Source organism: Falco rusticolus, chromosome 7 (genome assembly GCF_015220075.1).
Source record: "Falco rusticolus isolate bFalRus1 chromosome 7, bFalRus1.pri, whole genome shotgun sequence".
Lineage (NCBI taxonomy): Eukaryota > Metazoa > Chordata > Aves > Falconiformes > Falconidae > Falco > Falco rusticolus.
In genome coordinates, this window is record NC_051193.1 from 71,302,931 (window position 1) to 71,323,717 (window position 20,787).

General features: G+C 43.0%; 1 protein-coding gene across 4 annotated transcripts in view; it reads right to left on the bottom strand.

Moving 5' to 3' along the window:
* LOC119150726 (transmembrane protein 263-like) overlaps positions 1-20,027 on the bottom strand; it is a 204,919-nt gene extending 184,892 nt beyond the window's left edge. The window contains exons 1-2 of one of the 4 annotated variants that reach the window (XM_037393435.1): positions 19,845-20,027; positions 5,726-5,816 (exon numbers count right to left, since the gene is read on the bottom strand). In XM_037393435.1, coding sequence (XP_037249332.1) covers positions 5,726-5,816; positions 19,845-20,006 — 253 coding nt within the window. In that variant the 5' untranslated portion in view covers positions 20,007-20,027. Of the gene's footprint in view, positions 1-5,725; positions 5,817-16,818; positions 16,894-19,176; positions 19,778-19,844 lie in introns of those variants that run through there. The other 3 variants (XM_037393438.1, XM_037393437.1, XM_037393436.1) reach the window with 3 other exon arrangements.
* Between the last annotated feature and the right edge of the window lie 760 nt (positions 20,028-20,787).

Consider the following 20,787-nt stretch of genomic DNA (forward strand, 5'->3'; position numbering starts at 1 on the left):
TCCATACAAGTAACACTTCTAGGTAAAATACTTGTATCCAAAATCAATCCTGAATGAGTAATCCACAAAACACCCAGATACTTCGGGTCAAAGATTCCCAAACTGTGGGCAAGGAGTCCTAAAGCTTGCTACAGAAGCATGCAATATACTTTTATCTTGCAGAAGATATAAAACAGCAGAAAAGGCTATATGCCTCCATGGAGACAGATTATAAGGCTCACACGAGATACTATGCTCTAAATTGGTGCAAATCATCTGATTTACAGTAACTATCCGTGAGTGCTCTTTACCCACAGCAAGTGTAAAACAATTTGAATTAGGAACACCACAGTTATTTGGAAAGTAAATTTCCCAAGATTTGTTATATACTGCAGAGCTTGTAAGACCCATTGCTTTTAATAAAGCTTTACTCCACAAGGCCTAATCTGTCTGCAACAAAGGAGGAACATCTCCACTAGGTCTGCAAACTGCAGAAGAGATAGCAGATGGTTCAGATACAAGATTCAGGCTTATTGCCAAATTGGTCATAGTAGGTTGGCTGATAAAAATCTTAATGCTTAATTTTTAAAAGACCACGGAAGAAAGAACTGGTTTGTGTACTCCCAAGAGGGACAACTGCTGTTAAACAATGACACAGCTTTTCAACCAGACCGTACCATCTTGCACTAAGTTTTAGTATACTTTGTACTAGTTAGCAATGTAGGTCCAAAAGAAACCACAGCCATACCCCAGTGTCTACCAAGGATGCATTCCCCAAAATTTTTAACATTTAGCAGTTTGACAGACTAAAGCTACTCTTCCCATAAGAATTAGATAATAAATGAGAGGTATATGCAGGAACTTCAGAGACTTTAAATATGCAGAGACAGTACATATAAGGTAGAGAATTGGTTGAGGTTGGGAGATCTATGAGGATCATCTGATCCAACCCCCCTGCTCAAGCAGGGTCACTCAGAACAGGCTACCCAGGACCACATTCAGACTAGATATAAGGAAATTTTTTTACAATGAGAATGGTGAAACACTGGAACAGGTTGCCCGAGAGGTGGTAGATGCCCCACCCCAGAAATATTCAAGGTCAGGTTGGATGGGGCTCTGAGCAACCTGATCTAGTTGGAAGACACCCACGTTCATTGCAGGTGGTTGGACTAGGTGACCTCTAAAGGTCCCTTCCAACCCAAACTATTCTATGATTCTACAATTCTAAGTCCAGATGGCTTCTGAATATCTCCAAGGTGGAAGACTCCACAGCCTCTCTGGGCAACCCATTCCACTCCTTGGTCACCCTCACAGAGGAAAAAAAGCATTCCCTTACGTTTAATTGTGTTTCAGTTTGTATCCGCTGCCTCTTGTCCTGTCACTGGGCACCAACAAAAAGAGTCTGGTTACACCCTCCCGTCAGGTATTCATAAATATTGATTGAGATCCCCCAATTCTCTTCTCCAGGCTGCACAGTCGCAGCCCTCTCAGCCTTTCCTCATAGGAGAGATGCACCACCTTCACGGCCCTTTGCTGGACTCCTTACAGCCCATGTCTCATACTGTGGAGCCCAGTACTGAACACGACACTTCCAAAAGCGGCCTCACCAGTGCTTAATAAAGGGGAAGGACCTCCTCCCTCGACCTGTTGGCAAGAGGAGGGAGAAGCAGGAGCAAGGTCAGGGATACCAATTCATCAAATACAAGCGATCAGGATCAGAGTCACCCAACAAAGGAGATGCTGGCATTTCATAACTGATCACGTTACAGAAGGTTTAATTACTATCAGATTTCATTGCTATCACTTTCCTCGAGCAGTTCAATGGGAAAGGACAGAAAAGTGAGGCAACAATAACAATTAACAGCGCACTGCACGAAGTGATCAGCAACAGAACTCCAAAACAGTGGATAAAGAAGCAACAGACACAGCAAGGTGCTGCTGCACTTGGGTAACTAAATCTGGTTCTCTCACTACCATCAGGCTGCCTGCCGTTCGGCAGCAAACACTCGAGATCACACAGAATCCACCCAAAAGTAGCTCAGTGCTTGAACGTGGCAACACAGATCAGCCATGTCGAGCCTCTTGCAAAGAGCAAAGCGCCTCTCGTCATTCAAATCCAACTGCCTTCCAGAGCTGGCTGCCCTTCACTGCTTGGGGACGGTAAATCTGCTGTACATGCAGCCTTCTCTGTGGAGCGTTAAGCAGCCTAGCTAATTACGACTGCTGCCCCACACTTGCCTTTTAACGGGGGGGGGGGGGGGGGGGGGGTATGTTAACAAGATTGAAGAGAAAGGAAAGATGAAAGGGAATAAGAACATGAAAATGTGAACTAGGCAGCTGGATCATGAAGTCAAGAAGATTATTAGGGGATAACCAGCCCCCCCGAGGCAGGAGGGGTGGGAAGCCTCCCCCGTCACATCACAAAGCGGCCGACGGGGAAGGAGTCTATAGGTTTAAACCCCCTCGGCCCGGGGGTGCGCGCCGGGGACGGCAGCAAACGGGCTGCAGCGCGGCGGCATGGGCGGGCCCGCAGCGCCCCCGTGCGGCCCGCGGCCAGAGCACACCGCCCGCTGCGCCCCCGTGCGGCCAGCCCCGCACAGCGCCCGCTGCGCCCCCGCACCCCGCCAACGTGCGGCCAGCCCCGCACACCGCCTGCTGCGCCCCCGCGCAGCGACCCGGGCCAGGCAGCGCCCCCCGCGCCGCAGCGACAGGGGCACAGCACACCAGCGCCGCCCCCCATCACCCGTCTTCGCCAGACGCTAAAAAGCCCTTTTTGCTATCGAGTATCACTCACAGTGCCCGCGGAGGCCTTCGCCCATTTACTCTGTTGACGGAAACGGCCTCCAGCTGCCCCAGGGGAGGTTCAGGTGGGGTACCGGGAACAATTCCTTCATGGACAGGGTGGTCAGGCACTGACAGGCTGCCCAGGGACATGGTGGCCTCGCCATCCCTGGAGGTGTTCAGAAACCGCGCAGCTGTGGCACTTGGGGACACGGGTTGGGGTGGGCTGGGCACTGCTGGGGTGACGGTTGGGCTCGATGGTCTCAAAGGGCTTTGCCAACTTCACTGATTCTATAAAAAAAAACTGACAGCAAATAAACTGAATGGATTCAGATTACACACAGACCTCAGCCTCTGCCTTGGCCACCTTTCAGGAATTTCCCGGTTAACTCCTTTTTAAAACCACAAAACTTTCTCGTCTCAAAGCCTGCCAGGCTGCCACACTACACCCAAAGCCAGCGCCTGCTATTCAGTACCACTTGTTACACACACACCCCTATTCAATCTAGTGTTGTACATGATCGGCTTGTAAAACTGTCCCGTTATTGGTCGAAGGCCATACTGCAACACCGTTCAGAAATGTGATGACCCCTGAAGGATAAATGCCACTGTAAAAGACAAGGTTATGTAGCACAGCACTTCCAACTCCCCTCCTGAAAGGGGGGCATTAAATATGCAGTGCAAGCTAGTAAATGAAGTCACTGTGATGCAATCTCGTAAAAAAAGGGATTGTGCTGGAAAGATACAGACTCTGGAAAGCTTTCCATCCCTTACGCAGTCATTACCAGAAGGCAAGAAGACAGCGTCTCCAATCCATGGATCCCAGGGTACAAGACTGCAGTAGTCATGACACAGTTTATTTATTTATTGCAAAGCATTTGTTTTAACTGGGAAAGTGCTATCAGAAGAAATCACAAATTGTATAAGAGCAACAAGAAGATAAGCACTGAATGGCATTTAATAGTAAAAGAACTTCAGAGATCTGTTTCTTTCATGGGGTATCTGTAATCACTCCTGCAACTACACAATCTTTACAGCAATTTGGGTTGGTCTACGTTGGTAGACAGCAGCTTCCAAGGAAGACTCCTGCTACTCAGCTCCACCAACACACAGAGCCAGCTGTAAGTTCAGTGTAATCCTGATGGTTCTCTTTCATGAGCAATTTTTGCACCTCTTCTCCCAAGCAGCCTCTAGTTTCAGCTGTGCTCTCAATATCCCTCCTGTTTTGCTACCCCTAATGCCACTGTAAATTAAAAAAGTACACACTGAGCTCAGACTTTAAAAGAATTCACAGTTTCTACTGAACCACTGCTTTAACAAATCTGCTTGGCTGTTACAGCTCTTCTTCCTCACGCCGGCAAAGTGTGCATATCCAGAGCACATGCTTCTCCTAGATCTAACCCAACAAGTCCCAGAAATGGAATATTAATACTGACATTTTCATCATCATTCAAACCAGCAGGGTTGCAGGTAGAAGCAAACATTTCCGTTTACAAAAACTTGGTTGGCAAAAAGCCACACGAACAAAAACCACTTCTAATTACACAACTTCGAAGTCATAGTTCAAAATACAAGACTATCACTGATCAACTGATAAGACAAGATGATCTCTTGCATTTTACATTCCAGGATATGGTCTCTAGGCTCACGTAATCATCAGCTCAGGCTAGTGACCAGAATTCTTACTTCAGCAATGCACTGCCATTAGATGCTGACTTGGCATTACTTACGAAGAAGAGGGTGTGAGGGAGAGGGGGGGGGGGGGGGGGGGGGGGAATCAACATTATATCCTCTGTATATATATACAGTAATCATGTCATCTTCCACATTCGTTTCCTTTTGGCTTTATAGGAGTTGCAAAAAGAAACCTGCCTTTCACTTACCTCTGTATACCGTAATTGTCAACACAGAGTATATGAAATGGCAGAAGAAGAAATTACAACTTAATGAGAATACTGTAACAGAATGCTCAACAAGAAGGGATGGAGCAGCAAATTTCTAAAACCATCTACCTGGCTGATATTCCCTTTAAGAATGGCTGTCAGTATAAATGCTGTATCAGCATCTTACTCTCTTAAAGGGAAAATATAAAAACCACTTACGTTTCCTAGAGACATGTACTTTAACAGTAAAGTTGCTAATCAGAACCTCAGCACACTCTCAGTTGTTTAAGCCATCCACAATGATTATGAGTGATTGTGTTTTAAAAGTCACTGAACTGGAGACAAAGCTCCAAACGTACCATCAACTTGTGGCAATATTAGCAGCTTCTATTCAAAGGAAAGCAACACCTATTTTGTTGCATATATACGTCTGCAACATTTACACATGGGAAAAATCCGTTCCCTGTATAAATCCAGGGCATGTCACTACAAACAAGGTTTTTAATTAAAATTGGCATTTTTGAGCCTCCTACTAACTGACAGCGTCTCACTGCCTTCTCCTCAAGATGGCTAAACTGGCTTCCAAGAGAGCGAGCTGAAAGAAACAATATCACTAGAATGCCTAACTTTGACAAGTCTCTGCTGGGGGCAATTTCAATAGCAGGATGCTGCAGAGAGGTAAGGAGAGAATAGACTGCTTAGGAAGTCTTCCCTAATGAAGGCTCAAAACATCACAAACAAGACAGCAGAGGAGGCATTTTATTCCTAAGCCTACAGACAGAATGATCAAGCAGGACAATTTTAATCAGAAACCATATTGTTAAAGAGAATGCAGAACAATGTCCGCACCTCAGCGGGTGTAACTTTCTTTGAATGCAAAAGCAGGCTTAGGGGCTGGCGAGACCTCTGGCTGGGGAGGTTGTTGGCACAGCTGTCAGCACCGAGAAAGCTTCATCCCTCTCAGAAAAGAGGCAGACATAGGCTCTCAAGTCAGATAGATATATAAATAAGGAAGACTTCCTTGGCCAGAACACTTTCCCCAATTTAATGCAAAGTGTTTATATTGACTGCTAGTACTGTACCTTCGGGAGGCTCTTCCCGCAGATGAGGAGGCAATTCTTCACTTGTTGTCTCAGTTTCATCTTCCACCATCTGTGTTTCTAAGGTAGGTCCCTGCAGAACAGAACAGCAAGAAGAGGTAAATTGGAGAAAGTTCAGAAAGGAACTACAGAGATAATTACGGGATTAGATAATATGCCAGCCAGTAAGGACACAAGGACCTCACTTTGGCTGATGAGACACAAAGCTGCTGGGAGATTTGTTTGCAGTCAAGTTACTTGCATGAAGGGAGGAGGAAAAAAATGGATTTAAAAAAAGGACTCTTCAAGCTAGCAAACAAAGTTACAAGGGTCTGAGTAGACTAAAATCCCGGAACTGAATGGTAAAAGTTTCTAAATTACTATTTCTAAAACACACAATGCAACAAAGAAATCAAATCTCCATTTACCAAGGGCAACAGCAGATTCAGCATCACTTGGAATTTCCAGGGGAAAAAAATCCAATCTTTGATTTGTGTTACCAAGACTAGATTCTGAAATGTCTGTGGCCTGTTCAGGAGATCAGTATGGGTTGTACTAATGATCCCACACCTCATTTTTCAAAAGACAACAAACCAAACTGGTTTTACAATCTTCAAACCCACCCAGGTCCACTGACCATGCAGTTTTCCCCCTACATGCCTCTATGCATGCACTTCTGCTGCACGTGTAACATGCAAAACTAACCACCCATGAAAAACTACCAGACTGCCCTCCGAAGTTCTGCAGTTACACTTTCCAGCCTTCAGGATCTCAGGAAGAGCCTGCAATGCTGCTCTGGAAGGATGCAGGCAGAGTTACCAGATTCATAGACTTTTTGTAGAGAGCATTCACTTATATTTAAGGCTGCTGAACTGACTTTGCACACACAGTACCTTCATGACTTGTGCAGCTATAAAGGTGCAGTAGTTGCTTTTTCAGCTGCAAACTACCAAAGTAAAAAATCACACTGCCCCACTGTCTGCTGCTCCTCCTCCCCTCCTGCGCCGCCACCCCACACCCCCCCCCCCCCAGCTTTAAATAAGAAATTACAGCAGAGTAAACACCAGGCATAGCTGCAGAGCTCCTTTAGAAACAAAATCCAACTAACCAATTTTCTTCTTTTGGAATGGCAGTACAGTAAAGAGTGAAATCAGAAACTTAGCAGTCATTAGGAAACCAGGCTTCTGTGCACCCTGAAAATATTAATGGGTTTGCAGTCTGAACTATCTGAAGGTGTGTATTTAACATATGCAGCTGGAAGGTTACAGAACCCAGCTAACTGGTACATCAGCAATTGTCAGATTTTATTTTATGAACTCAGGAAGAAAAAGCACTCACGGCATTGAAGTTGCAGTATTTATCTTCATACTATGACTGCAAGGTTACCCCCAACAGCATCACACACTTTCTCCGTTTCCTCATCTTTCACATCATGAAAATACTTTTTACTTTGCACAAGTAGCTTACATTTTCATCCATTCCCCTTTTTTTTTTTCAACGAAATGGACATAAAAACAAGAAGCATCACAAAAACATTGTTTTCAAGAGTCTGACAGCAAGGAAAACGGATCACTCAGGTGAAGTATGTAAGTCTATTGTGATAGCGTCACCATCATAATCTTGATTTCTGCCATCCACAACTATGCAAACTTTACCTAAGCTGTTTACCTATTTCTCATTTAAAAACACCTGGTATCAATACTGCCTGGCCTTGGTCAGCAAGCAGTTCAAACTTTAAGTCATGCATTGCAGTAGCTATCACGGAAAGGAGGAAAAAAAAAATTACCATAGGGTACAGATGAGAAAGTAGCAAGTTGCCTGACTTATTCCAATTAAAAATCAAACCCAGAAATCAGTTATCAATACTGAGGTCTAACCATCTCCTCACTTCACCTAAATAATATGATCTAGATTTTAAGAATGAGTAAACAACTGTGGATGTTAGCAATGAATTGAATATACAGTACTTATTTAAGTAAGTTTCTACCATCAACCACAGGCAACATTTATACATATTTCTTTCACAGCCATTAGTGCTACAGAGAGAGAAAGGAGAAGACAAGGCTACATTAGTATACTAAATCAGAACATTTGTTTTCGTACAGAAGACGTAGGCATGTAGGACATGAGGTACCAATATTTGCCTTGCAAACATTCCTGAACCACCACTATAAGAACTCGTAAACTAGAAGTGGTCTTGAATCCAAATCCTTTGCCTGTACTTTGTCGTTTGCAACACCAAAATCATTTTAATTCAAAAAAAAGTAACAGAACCCTCTGCACAAGGTGAAGCTTAAGTCCTTACTAACTCTATGCTGCCCAAGGAGATAATCTATCTTCCAGGGACTAAGGAAAAGCCGCTAAGGAAAACATTATCTTTCCTTCTTCAAAACAGTCAGTAGTCTCACTTTGCTCCGTGAGACAAACCTGCTCAGTGGCTTCTCCCATTAACAGTCCATGATAGTGACGATCCTTTGGGTTACATAAATGCATCATCTACATAAATGCAAAGAGGATGCAAAATGCAGTCAAAAGTGAGTGGTGGCGTTATGGTGCTTCTTTCCTCATGCATGAACTCAGTGTTCACTAGCAGTACAACTCTCCAGTATGGTGGTTACCATTGACAATACCTACCCTGAAATTAAGGTTTATCTGAGTTGAAGGTCAACCTCAGCACTAAGCTAGTATTAAAAACTCCAGCTACGAGGAAAACAGAGCCCACTATTGACACTATAATGTCCACGGCTGAGATGCTATTTGCCATCACCTACGTCCCTCCAATTCAAAACTTTATCACTTGCCACTAGAATCCCACAGAATTAAAATACGAAGAATGTTCTGTAAAAGTAGGAATCTTGCATTGTGTATCTAACAGAAATGGCCAGAATTTTTGAAGATTTTTTTTTCACTACTCAAAAGCAACCAATCACAACATTTTTTGGAGAATCTTCCCAAAATACCAAGAAAAACCCTGATTTTTTTATTTATTTCAAAACTTAAAAATTGAAACACAGTCTAGATTCCCATGGCATATCAAGTAACCAGAAACTTAAGTTCTCCAAGAATTGTTTTGCAAGGAGCCTTGAAGTCTTGAGATTTCCCAGTTCCTAAAATAAAGTTAGAAATGTTTTCTATAGAAAACCCCAAGTTCTTATCTCATTGATATCTTATCACTATATATAATCACCTGTAACATAGGCAGCATAATATATAAACATTCTCAGTGTAATAATTTAGACCAGTGAGTAAGCATGCACAGTGTTGGTACGGAATTTCCCTAAGGAATGAAAACGTAAAACTTAACAGTAGATGAGATCCTAGGTTCTCTCATCTGTATCTAACAGTAATACTTAAGGCTCAAAGACTGACACGTTATTAACAAGATTACAAAGTCTCTTTACAACGGCTTTGCATCTTACATTAGCACATCCATTGCTTTTTCAGTTATATCTGCTGAGTTTAATTCACCAGGTCTGCCGCAAGCTTGGTAGCCAATACTTAAGCTGTCTGCAGTTCAGGCAGCACAGTGACCTACAGCAAACAAAAATTCCAAGAAATTGTCTTCTAAGAAGATTTATAACTACATTATAGTTTAAGTTGTTGGTCTCAACACTATTTTTTTTATATACACTATTATTGTGAGAATGAGGCATCAGTTACATTTGGGTTTTTTCATTCTTAAGGATCCTTGCCAGACAAGGGGAATGGGATGCACACATCTGCTTAAGTTACTGGCTTTGCAGATAAACAGCCATGCAGTGTCCACCAGTTCCATAATAATCCTCTTTAAGCTGCAGCCATGGTAGAAGTAATGCACGCAGATGTTGTCTGTGCTTCGATGCTCCCTCTAGGAGCATCCTGGATGCAGGAATATGTGTCAACAGTTCAGAAACATCAGTGGATTATTAACTGCACTATATTCTTTCAATTATTTAGGGTTTGTATAGCCATTTTAATTGAGAATGTGGTTCCAGTCCTCACTAGAGCCATTGAAAAGGCACAGATTTAAACAGATATTATTACAGGAACAGTCAGGTTATGGTGCAGAGCCTAGGAACATATAACTAAGAAAAACCTCTTGGCTTTCCAGAGACAGTCCCTGCTCTCATAAGCAAGCACATCGTACAATTCCTTTCAGCAATTGATGAGTTTCTGACTACGAGCACTATTAAGATTTAATGGCAATTTTTAAAAGTCGTATTTTCAAACAAGATCTAAGCTGACCAGAAACAAGTCAACTCAAGCAGAGGCAATAAAACTGAAGTTATGGATGTGCCAATTCCAAGGTAGCTCACACTGTCCCTCCCAGCAGTTTCAATGAACTACAAGGAAGCTGAAAGGCTTTGTATAAACACAGCAAATTACAAAAATAAAGAGAAAAACCTACAGGGATTCTCACAGAAACTGCCTGAGGAACATAACCTATGTTCTGATCATACTACATGACTACTGACCTTACAGCACAGATTAACTCAAATATTGCAGGCTGTTGTGACCCGGTAAATTAGCATTTGTTTGCTGTCTTGTACTGTGTTTCATAGGAGGCTATGTATTTACGGATCGAGAGGACTGCCAGTACCAAACTAAGCAAGTGTGACAAATCACCTACAAGAATTTCAGACTACACCTCATGCTTTTCTGTGGGATACAATACTTTTGAGAATAATTCTGCCCAGAACTCCAGTGATATGGTTGTATTTTCAGTATATTTAAAGACTATATTTTACATATGCTGTGATAAATCCATGCATGGCAGAGAGAAGGTTCCTATCCAGTGAGGGTCAGTATTTCCCACAAGGTATCGAATTACATTTATGATGCTTACACAGAGAGCTGCATTTATCACCACATTTGTATTAACAAATGATTTCAGCATGGTCAATCATAAAAACAGCCTATACTATCTCAGCCTCAGCAGAGTATTAAGTACTCAAAAAACCCACATAGTTCAGCAGCAGCCCCAACAGCAGGCCCATTGTGCTCCTAAGTCAACAGTGACATGAGTCTGTCACTGCAGATGCCCCAACAGGTTAAGGCAACACTGGAAATAACTAAGCTTTCCAAAAAGTCCCTACAGACCATCTTGAAACAATCAAAAAAACCCTACCCTGCACCACTACTGCTTTTAGACTGCCTCTTAGACTCTACTCTTCTACTTAGCATTACATTAATATACGGTATATAATCTTAAACCAAAGTAGAGTCTGTTCACTGAGCCAGGATTAGCTAATGAATAGCAAAAAATAAAACCCCAAAACAAAGGCCAAAAAGGGTGACGGGGTGGGGATCAAGATTAAAAAAAAAAAAAAAAAAAAATCAGTGCTGTGAAAAATTATTACTGAAACTGAATGAGTTGGAGCCAAATAACTTCCAAGTTTTCTTCAGTTTATGACTACTAGTAGACACTTTACTGCTGTTCTCAAACAAGGAGAGGCATGTATCTTACAGTTCTGTTCCTTCTTCCCTTTCCTACTCAACCCCCAGAAACACAGCATTCTTAAAAAATCCCCCATGCAGGCAAAACCAAAAGAAAACCCAAAACATGAATACTCCTCTCCATATACTGAATTTTATTAGTAATCATTTGCCTTACAGAACTGAAGCTGGAGGAATATAAAACTCAGTCATGACTTCAGCATCTCAGTTCTGAGACTACACTTCAGAAATTATTTTAAAATCCACAGCTTTAGCTACTACTTTCCCTGTGCATTTTCAAGTGAAAATAGTATTTATTTCCTGACCTAGATCTTCGTATTTCCATTCTTGCTCCTCAGCACTTTACTCTAGTTTTTCCTGACATTCATCTTCACATTCAGTCCCATTCTGGACTTGAGCCTAGACTCTCACTTCTTTCACTGTTCAAAACTGCCTCATTCCTCGTAAAGCCTCTCCTTAAGAGCCCACAAGGTCAGACCTACTTCATTCTACACCAGCCTTCAACTGCCACCCTAAATCACATGTCCTCTGTTCTGCCTAACACTGACTTTCAGACCTGGTATTCTATGTAGGCACAATTCCAATAAAGCAATTTAGCACAGGAAAATTATCAGCAGCACAGGCTTCACCCCTCCACATCTGTGATTCCACTCATAAGCTTTCCCAGCACAGGTCCAACACCTTTTTTTAAAAACATCTTAACTGGTAACTACAAAGGCTAGATGCACCCCTAAAGAATTACAAGACTCTGTGGGAAGAAACAAGTGAAGTAATCCCCAAGAACAGGCCAGTCTAAGTGCTTTGGGAAACTATTTTTAAAGCATCTTAGTAAAAGCATTGACTATTTTTGCATTATGTTTAAAGAATGCTTATTGCACACCCACAAGACTAAAAACCAGTTTCCTGCACATTTCCATATCTTGCTCCCTCCTAAAACCACAAAAACCCCAGCTCTTCTCATCCCAGATTAAATTCCTCCACACAGGTGAGAGATGGTAACATATTAGGACTGGGCTGAACGTATGCAGATGCCAAAGAGCTTGCCAGATGCAGTAACAATGAAGCTGACCTTCATCAGGACTTCCTACAATGCCATCACTAATGACAGTGTTCATTTGGGATCTCTATCCAATAACTGTTATGAAGTTTCTCAGAACTTATCTTTGATACTTCATGTTTAAACAAATTATTCCATTCCTCAGAACCTCCTTTCTGCTTCTACACAACTCCATAAAGCCTCAACTCCTACAGAGAACAAGGGGTTGTGGGGTTTTTGGTTTTGTTTTGTTTGTTTGTTTTTAATTTTAACAAGCATACGCTGAGTAAGTAGATCAACATGACAACTCCCTTTCCTAGGGAGCTGAGGGCTACAGGTACTTTAACTTCAGCTGAAGCACATAACCATCTTCTTACCCACTACTGCTCAGATAACCCCACGCAGACAGTGGAAACAAGTTTAGGACTATCACTGTACCTTTGTTAGATAGTTATCTGTTGCAGCTGCAGCTTGTTCTTCAGCAATGAATTTTCAGCATATTGGGAAATTAAAAAAAAATAAGATTTTCATTTAAAATTTTCTAAATGTAATAGGCACATTCCAGTGAATCTGCCATTGCTATTGATTGCACACCCACACCTCAGGGGTTTCCAAAGTTGGCTGGATTTTTCCTGCAGAGGGAAGAAAATTGATCTGCAACCATAAACATTTTTTTCCCCCCCCACTTTCCTGTAGTTTTAAGCAAGCCTCTTGATGGATGTTTTGCTTTTAATTTTGCAAAACAAGGTTAGCTCATAATGAGAGCTTCGGTGCCAGGTTTCAGCCCAAGGGGAATTTGAGTTGCAGTTATAAATTCCCTGGAACACTAAAGTAAAGTACAGAAATAGAAATGCTGAGGATGACAGTAGTGTAAAAAATTATAGCACTTTGTTCAAAGTACACTGTAAGAACTAGAAAAGTTGCTTAGATTATTTACTCATCTCTGCATTTGGACAAACACATTAGGGAGGCTACGATTTTTAACAACACTTTTTTTGTCTTGACAACAGGACTGGAGGAGAGAAGCAACGAGAGCAAGTTTTAATGTTGCAAATCCCAAACCAAGATTGAGTTCTATTGTTCTCAGCAGAACAGTCAAATCCTCTTTCTACAGCAATAAAACAACTTTGTACTGTGAGTAACCCTAATTAGCGTTTACTTGGCATAAATAACTTTTCAACAGCACTAGTGACACCACAATCTCTTCTCCATTCACCAAGCTAGTAAACAATTTGGTTTACACTTTTTACACTCACATTTTATATGGGGCAGATAACAGCATTTATACAGCAAAAAAGCCAATACAGTCTACTCAGCAGTAGGTCAGACAGTTCTGGATTTTGAATTAATTATTGTATTGAATTTTGTCTTGATCGACCATTTATTTTCCATCTGAATTTTACCTGTTATTCAATATTATTCAATGTTAGCTCAGAAAGAAAGTGTTTTTCAAAAATCAAACCAAACAAACTACGCTTCATTTGATCATTTACTGACCTGGCCCAAATAGAATGCTCCTCACTTCAAGCAGGTTAACCAGTATAATTATCAAAAGGACACCATGCAGCAGTGCATAGACTGAAAAGCTACCCCAAAAGAGGCTGCATAATTTGCTGTCAATGCTAGTTTAAACTACTACCTCCACAAGGAAGGGTATGCCTTGCACAGAATACTGTTTACATTAAAAAAAAACTGACCATGCTGAATTGCATTTGTTTGGAAAAAAGAAGTTTCACAAAGGTAAAGTGTCATTGCACAGCATAACTGAAGCATTAGCAATTGTTAAAGTTGGAGCAGCCTATTACATGGGGAAAAACAGTCGTTACAGAAACACCCAGCAGACACTGAACTCTCCAGAGGAACGCAATACAGAATGATGCAGGACGAAAACATGACCCTGCATCACAGCAAACCATTCTGAAAACAATTAAACAATTATATCAATAATGATATCTAAAAAAATACAAATTAACTCATACTGATAACTGACCATTCACTGATTTAGGTAGTTTCAGTGGGAAGAAGTCTTCCTACATCCTGGCAGTCATTCACTGCCTGTCAACAAAAACTTCAGGGGGAAAAAAAAATTCATTCAGACAGCTGAGCTGGTGGACTAAACCCAAGCAATAATAAGACTTAATGGCCTGCAGTTCTATTGCACATTCTACGTAACTACAATTAGCAAACGTAGTATAGATTTACTTTTCTCCAGCCTGGTCCTTGACAGGCTGATTTAATGATTAATGCCATTTTAACTCAGACTTAAAAGAAATAATAACGCACTCCGCAGAAAGAATATTCTCCACTTTCCTTATAAGATGTGGAAGTACCAGTCTAGAAAGCTGCAGACAGCATGAGACATTCATCCGAAATAAAAATGAGAAGTCCTTTACTTAATAATATAGGCCTATATAACAAGAGGTCATTAAGATCATCTTAACTATGCTAGAGATTTAGAAAGTCTCTTTCCATTATCTTCAGTAGGGCCACAATTTCAAAAAGAAAAAGAAAAAAACCCAAACAAAAAGAACCAAACCAAACCAACAAACCACCAACTGATGGAAGGATGTGATACATTAAGCAGTATTCCGTAACATGGCCTACTCAAATTACCCAACTTCCATGCATTTATTTCCTTAAGAGTCCACAACTACTGTTTCAGCTTTAATGAGTGGAAATCTAACTAGTTTTTTCAAGGGCTCTTACAGCTAGAACATAGTAATTTCTACAACAAAACTTGAATGCAAAGTACATCAGCGTGTACCCAGCTTGAAAAGCATGAGCACTCCCCCATAAAAGACAGTCACAAGAGGCATCACTGGAACAGTTTGAAACACAAAGCTGTCTTGCCAAAATCTTAATCTCAATTTTTAAAATTGGGGGGGAAGCTGCAAATTTATTTGAAGTCAAACAGTTGCTCCAAAAGCACCAAAAGTAATTTTAAACACTAGAAATTGAGGTAAAATATAAAATATTTTACTCAATCCAGAACTTATTTCTGTTTCCTTATTTCATTAAGAATGCATTTTCTGCAAAACATCAAACATTTCTGAATTAGCTGGAAGATTGTAATATGATATATTTAACACACAATTTTAAATTGATTTTGTTGATGGGTTGGTAGTTAAGTATATCCTTCCATACAAATGAGTTATGAACTCCAGAGGTCTTTTTAGATCAGTGCTGCTTGTTGTTCTGTGCATTTAGTGGTTGTGTTTTGAAGGAGAAACATTTCAGATAAAGTATTTACTTTACAGAATGAACACTACATCTTCTCATACTACCAAGCTCTCCAGTTCCACACCTAGCCCGCATGCCTTAAACTTGACAGCCAGAAGCACTGCCAGCAATAATGCCCCTGTTATTTCAGGCTTCAGAGATCTATTTTCCCACACTAACGGTGAGAAGCGTAACATGGATCACAACTTGCTGTATACAAGATTCCAACCGGAGTAACTTCACTCGGCAAAACTAAACAGCTATCAGATAGAGAAAGCACTTCATCATTACGAACACAAGTAACCCAAGTTAAAAAGTAAAAATTCATTCTGGCAGCAATAGTTTTTGGTAACTGCTCCATTCAAAATGCTTTTTTAGATAGAAAGGAACCCAAGAATTGCACTAGGCCTTAGGCAACTCTGCAGAAGTGCTAAGATTGTAACATTTGCTAACACAAGCAGAAACCACTTCTGTGACTTCCAGTAAGTTCAACCAGCAACATTATTTCTTTTGAAGAAACTGCCTGAGAACTCTACTACTGGCCTCACCAATGTAAGCATGTACCTTTCCCAGGATTTTGAAGGCATGTAACCTCTTCCCATCTCTCTGAGACTCAGCTGAAACACTGAGAAAAGATAAACACCAGAAAGTCTGCAAGGTAGTTTACCAATAAAGAAAACCAGATGTGACCAATTGTCATCAACTATTCAAGCTAGAATTACCTGCAGAATATACAGCCTGTGTTCCCTTTTACTCGATCACTTACATTCATTCTCCTCCTGCTTCCTGTAACAAATTTAGGGCTACATACCATGGAAAAAAAAAAAAAAAAAAAAAGATTACTACATACTCCACAAAGTAATACTTTTTGTCTCTTCTCGGTTTTATAAGCTGTTCCTTCTCCAAGTACTTTTCATTTCAACTGTCAAGAGCCCTGCTGAACAGGATCAGCCACATTAAAAAAACCAAGTTACATATACATCAAGTTTTGACAGGACAATCCATGGCATCCTTCAGGAAAAGAGCTGTTTATAAATACAAGCAAGAGAATTATTTATGTACGCTTTCCATAACTTTTGATGCCTCATCTTCAAAATACCTTGCCTTCACCTGATCTCTAGGACTCATCTGCCAACACCAAGTATCACAGGCAGTCAGAAAAACAGAACTATAGACAATAAGTTCACATTCGTTCTCGTAAATACAGCTGTAAGTTTCTCAAAGGAAAATGTCACATTTATGACACCTGTATTATCCCAAAATACATAACTTAAATGTGAGCACATGCCGAAGTATCACAAGCTCTCTTTCTACTTTGGAGAATCGCTTCAATAAAAAGGGGAGCAGCAACTTAATTGAAATCACATCTTGAGCTTACTTTCCCAAACAAGAACTTCAATACAACCTGACACACTGAAATGCTCTTCATTCCTCTGACTTTGGATTTAAGTTAGCACAGTGCCAGGAGCAGTGTTAGAAGCATTCACTGCAGCAGCAGCCGTACCATGTAGCCATGGGGGACTATCTCAATGCCCCCATTCCCTCACTGGCTGAAGAGAAGAGGTTTTGTTAACAATTTCGCAAGCACATTCTCCAGTGCTGCTCGTGACCTGAGAAATCCAGTGTTTTGTCACAACAGAATAATACTGGAAACACACTGTATTGTGGGACAGTAATTGGTTGCTGACAACGTGATGGATGGGAGGCGCTTTGATCATCTCCCTACAGTTCTCCTCTCCCCTAATGAATGAAACTGCCCTCTCCATCTGACAGACCTATTACCCAGGCTCCTAATGCAGCCTGAAAAGTTGTATCTCCTTGCTATCAAGATGGATTTGCCCCTGAAGGAAAGCAAATGCTCTTGGTATATTCAAAACATATCGCTGAGTTATTCCAACATACGGGAACAGTCTACTTTCAAGCTGATTGCCTCTCACTCCTGTGCTATAGTGCAGGAAATAGGGGCTTTAACCAGTTTTATACCTTGCATAGCCTGAAAGGGCCCAGAGATGCTGCCTTTCAGGACTGCCACTGCTCGTTGCTTCAAAGAGATGGGAACAGAAGCAAAGTACATGTCGAGACTATCTTGAAGCCCATCCAGCTTCAACACCCCAAGCTTTAAAGCATGACTTTGCCACACTACTTTATCTTTTTAATAGACTGACTTAAAAATAAAATACATCAAGCTTTAGTTGCCTCAGCAACAATCACGTTCGTGACGGATCCTGAAGGGATCACATCCACAGCAGAAGTCCCCGATGGCACCACTTCTCTTCACCTGCTTCTTCCCTCCCGCAAGCAGGCAGACCAGCTTTACACATGCTAGCATTAATTTGGTTTACTTGGACAGCGCTGCCTTCTCAGCAACCTGCTAGCCAGCATCAATGAGAAAGGGTCAAAACTAATACTGCTAAAAATACCCAAACTCAAATTTCCCAAGACATAACAACAATTAAGGGAGAAACAGGCAAGACAACTTTTCAAAAAGCTTGGTTCTGATGTATTCCCTGCAATCATCAACAACTTAAACCTTGATTTGTTTTAAAGTCACACTGAACGATTTGTGAGCAGGTCCATAAAAGGGATTCAGACCCAGCTCCCACACCAACACCCTTCCCTCCCGCTAGCTTCTCCCTTCCTCACCCTTTTAAGGAGTAAAAAAGCCTGTGCACATTTTGATGCATTCCATTTGTCAATTAAAAGTGTAATTATCCCTGCCCCTCGTTTTAAGACTTTTAATCATGCATGTGCAATGATCTTATACAGCAAAAACCGAGGCAACTGCTACAGCAAAAGGTGGCACATATGCAAAGAAATGTACACTGAAAGAAAGTACCCTGGCAGAGAGAGCACCATGAACCTTTTTATAATGAAAAGCTCTGCAGAGTGCTTATATCTAATGATTGGATAAAAAAAAAAAAAAAAACAAAAAACAAAACACCACTAAAAAACACTCACCCCCCAAACACACATTTTTTTTGCAATCAGAACATGACTCCACTCACATTTCACTGTATTTTAAGTGAGCCCATCTAAAAGAGCCACGAGCTTTCCCAACTCTAGTAGGGCAAAAGAGGTTCAGCAGAAGTAATGGGCTTAACAAGAATAATCAGTTGTTTACTCTGTATGCAATAAAACAGATGCTGAAGGAAATCTTCTCAGTTTTGGCCTCAAGCTGCATGTACTGTTCAACCAGCACTCTGAAGTTTTTGTTTTGCAGTATAAGTCAACAACTCACCCAGAGCCATGGCAATGTTTACCAAAAACTGCCTCATTTGTGTTTTTTGTTGTCCCACACTATTTGAACTAACATGCACCCAAAAAGAAAAAAAATTACTCTTTACTACAACGCTTGGAACAAATGCAGAACAAAAAAAATAACACTGCATAGGAGGAGTCATTCTTTTGAAATGTATTTATTTAATGTACTTAGAAACCGTCCCTTTTCTTTCATCTGTCAGCTGTGCAGCCACTGATGGCTGAAAGCCCCCTGAGCAGAGATGATCACTAACCCAAGCGACCAACACATGTGCACTGCCCAGAACCCGACACTTGCACAAGCTGGGGAACTTCTAACACATACTTACTTACTCCACTCAGAGGCTCGGAGGAAGGCCTGAGCCAAATGTCTCCATCAGGACAGGTACAGACCATAGCTACACACGCTGTTTCTGCCTCAAACAGCTTACCATCTAGCTGATCAATAATTTTTTTTTTTTTTAAGTGCTATACAAATTCAGGAGACAGGGAATGTCAAGTGTACCTCATCTTTTAGATTGATTAACAAGAGGGACCCGTTTCAAAAGCCATACACCTGCAAATTAAAGAGATAGAACATAACAGGAAGAAAAACAAAACCATGGCACCACTGACTCGCAACCAACACAACCCAAGAGACAACAACCTCTCAACCCAGAGCTAGTATATTAGCACTTTTATAGCCCAGCCAGCCTCCGCGCCGAAGCGCCAACGCTTTGGCCCGTTTCTATCCTAATTATTTCCCAGAGGGAACGGGGGGGGGGGGGGGGGCGAGGCGAGGGTCTCCCCGGCGCTCCCTGTGGGGGCAGCAGCCCACCCGCACAGCACCCCGGCCGCCAGCAGGGCCAGCCCTGGGGGAGCAGGGCCCCTTCCCCGCGGGCACCGGCCCGGGGGGCGCGGGCAGCCTCCCCCACCGCGGCAAGCGGCCCGGCTCGTGATGGAGTCGCAAAGGGAGGGAATCCCTCAGGGAAGACGGTTCCCTGAAGCGGCACCATATCCCCCACGAAGTCAGAAGCTTCTGGAAGTTGTACGTCGGCTACGAGAGCGAGCGGCCGCCACCTCCCGCCGCGGGCCCAGTCCCGACCCCTCGCCCCCCACCCAGGAGCCGCCAGGCCCAGCCGAGCCCCGCCGTGGGGACCCCCCCGCCCGCGCAGTGCCAGCCGCCAGCATCACCTTCATGCCGCGTCTCCCGGAGCGCCGCCCGGCGGGGATGGAGGGCGGGCAGGCGGCCGGCTGCGTCCCCGAGTCCCCGGGCGCTGGGGCTCCGGCTCGTCCTGCGCGATGTAAACACACAGCGGCGGGAGGGCGGAGGGTGGGCCGGGGGGGCAGCGCCATGGCAACCCGGCCGGAAGAGGAAGCGGGGGTCAGGGCCGCCATCTTGGCGGGCGGCGAGACCTCACCGCAGAGGGGTCGCCCTGCAGAGGGCTCGCCGTGCCGGGGCGGGCAGCCGCCGCAGCTGCGCGGGGCTTCCGTGCCGTCACCGAGGTTGGCAAAGCCCTTTGAGACCATCGAGCCCAACCGTCTCCCCAGCAGTGCCCAGCCCACCCCAACCCGTGTCCCCAAGTGCCACAGCTGCGCGGTGTCTGAACACCTCCAGGGATGGCGATGCCACCCTGGGCAGCCTGTCAGTGCCTGACCACCCGTTCCGTGAGGAGATTGTTCCTCATATCCAACCTAAACCAACCCTGGCACAACCAGAGGCAGTTTCCTCTGTCCTAAATTTCAGCAACACTCCAAGAGATTGGGAGCCCAGAAGTTCCAATGAAGCCAGGGCTAGGGGCGGCCTTTGCCGAGAAACCCTGCCGGCCACACTGCTGTAAAAAGCAATTCCTAAAGTCTGATGTGAAAATGCTTAACAAATTGCAACACACCACCTCAAATTTCCCTCATACGCCTGATGGGAATGTCATAAAGGGAGATGAACTGACCCAGCCATGGTGAAACAAGGCAGCGGTGTTCGGCCAAGGTGAGGAGTGGGTTCTCTGGGCCATGCCGTCGCTGCACCGATCCCAGCAGAGAGCAGAGTTACTAGGAGGGCCTGGCGCGTTTCTAGCCCTCTTCTGACCTTATCCTCAGCCCGTGCAACCTGCCTCCAGCCTGCAGGACGGAACTTTAT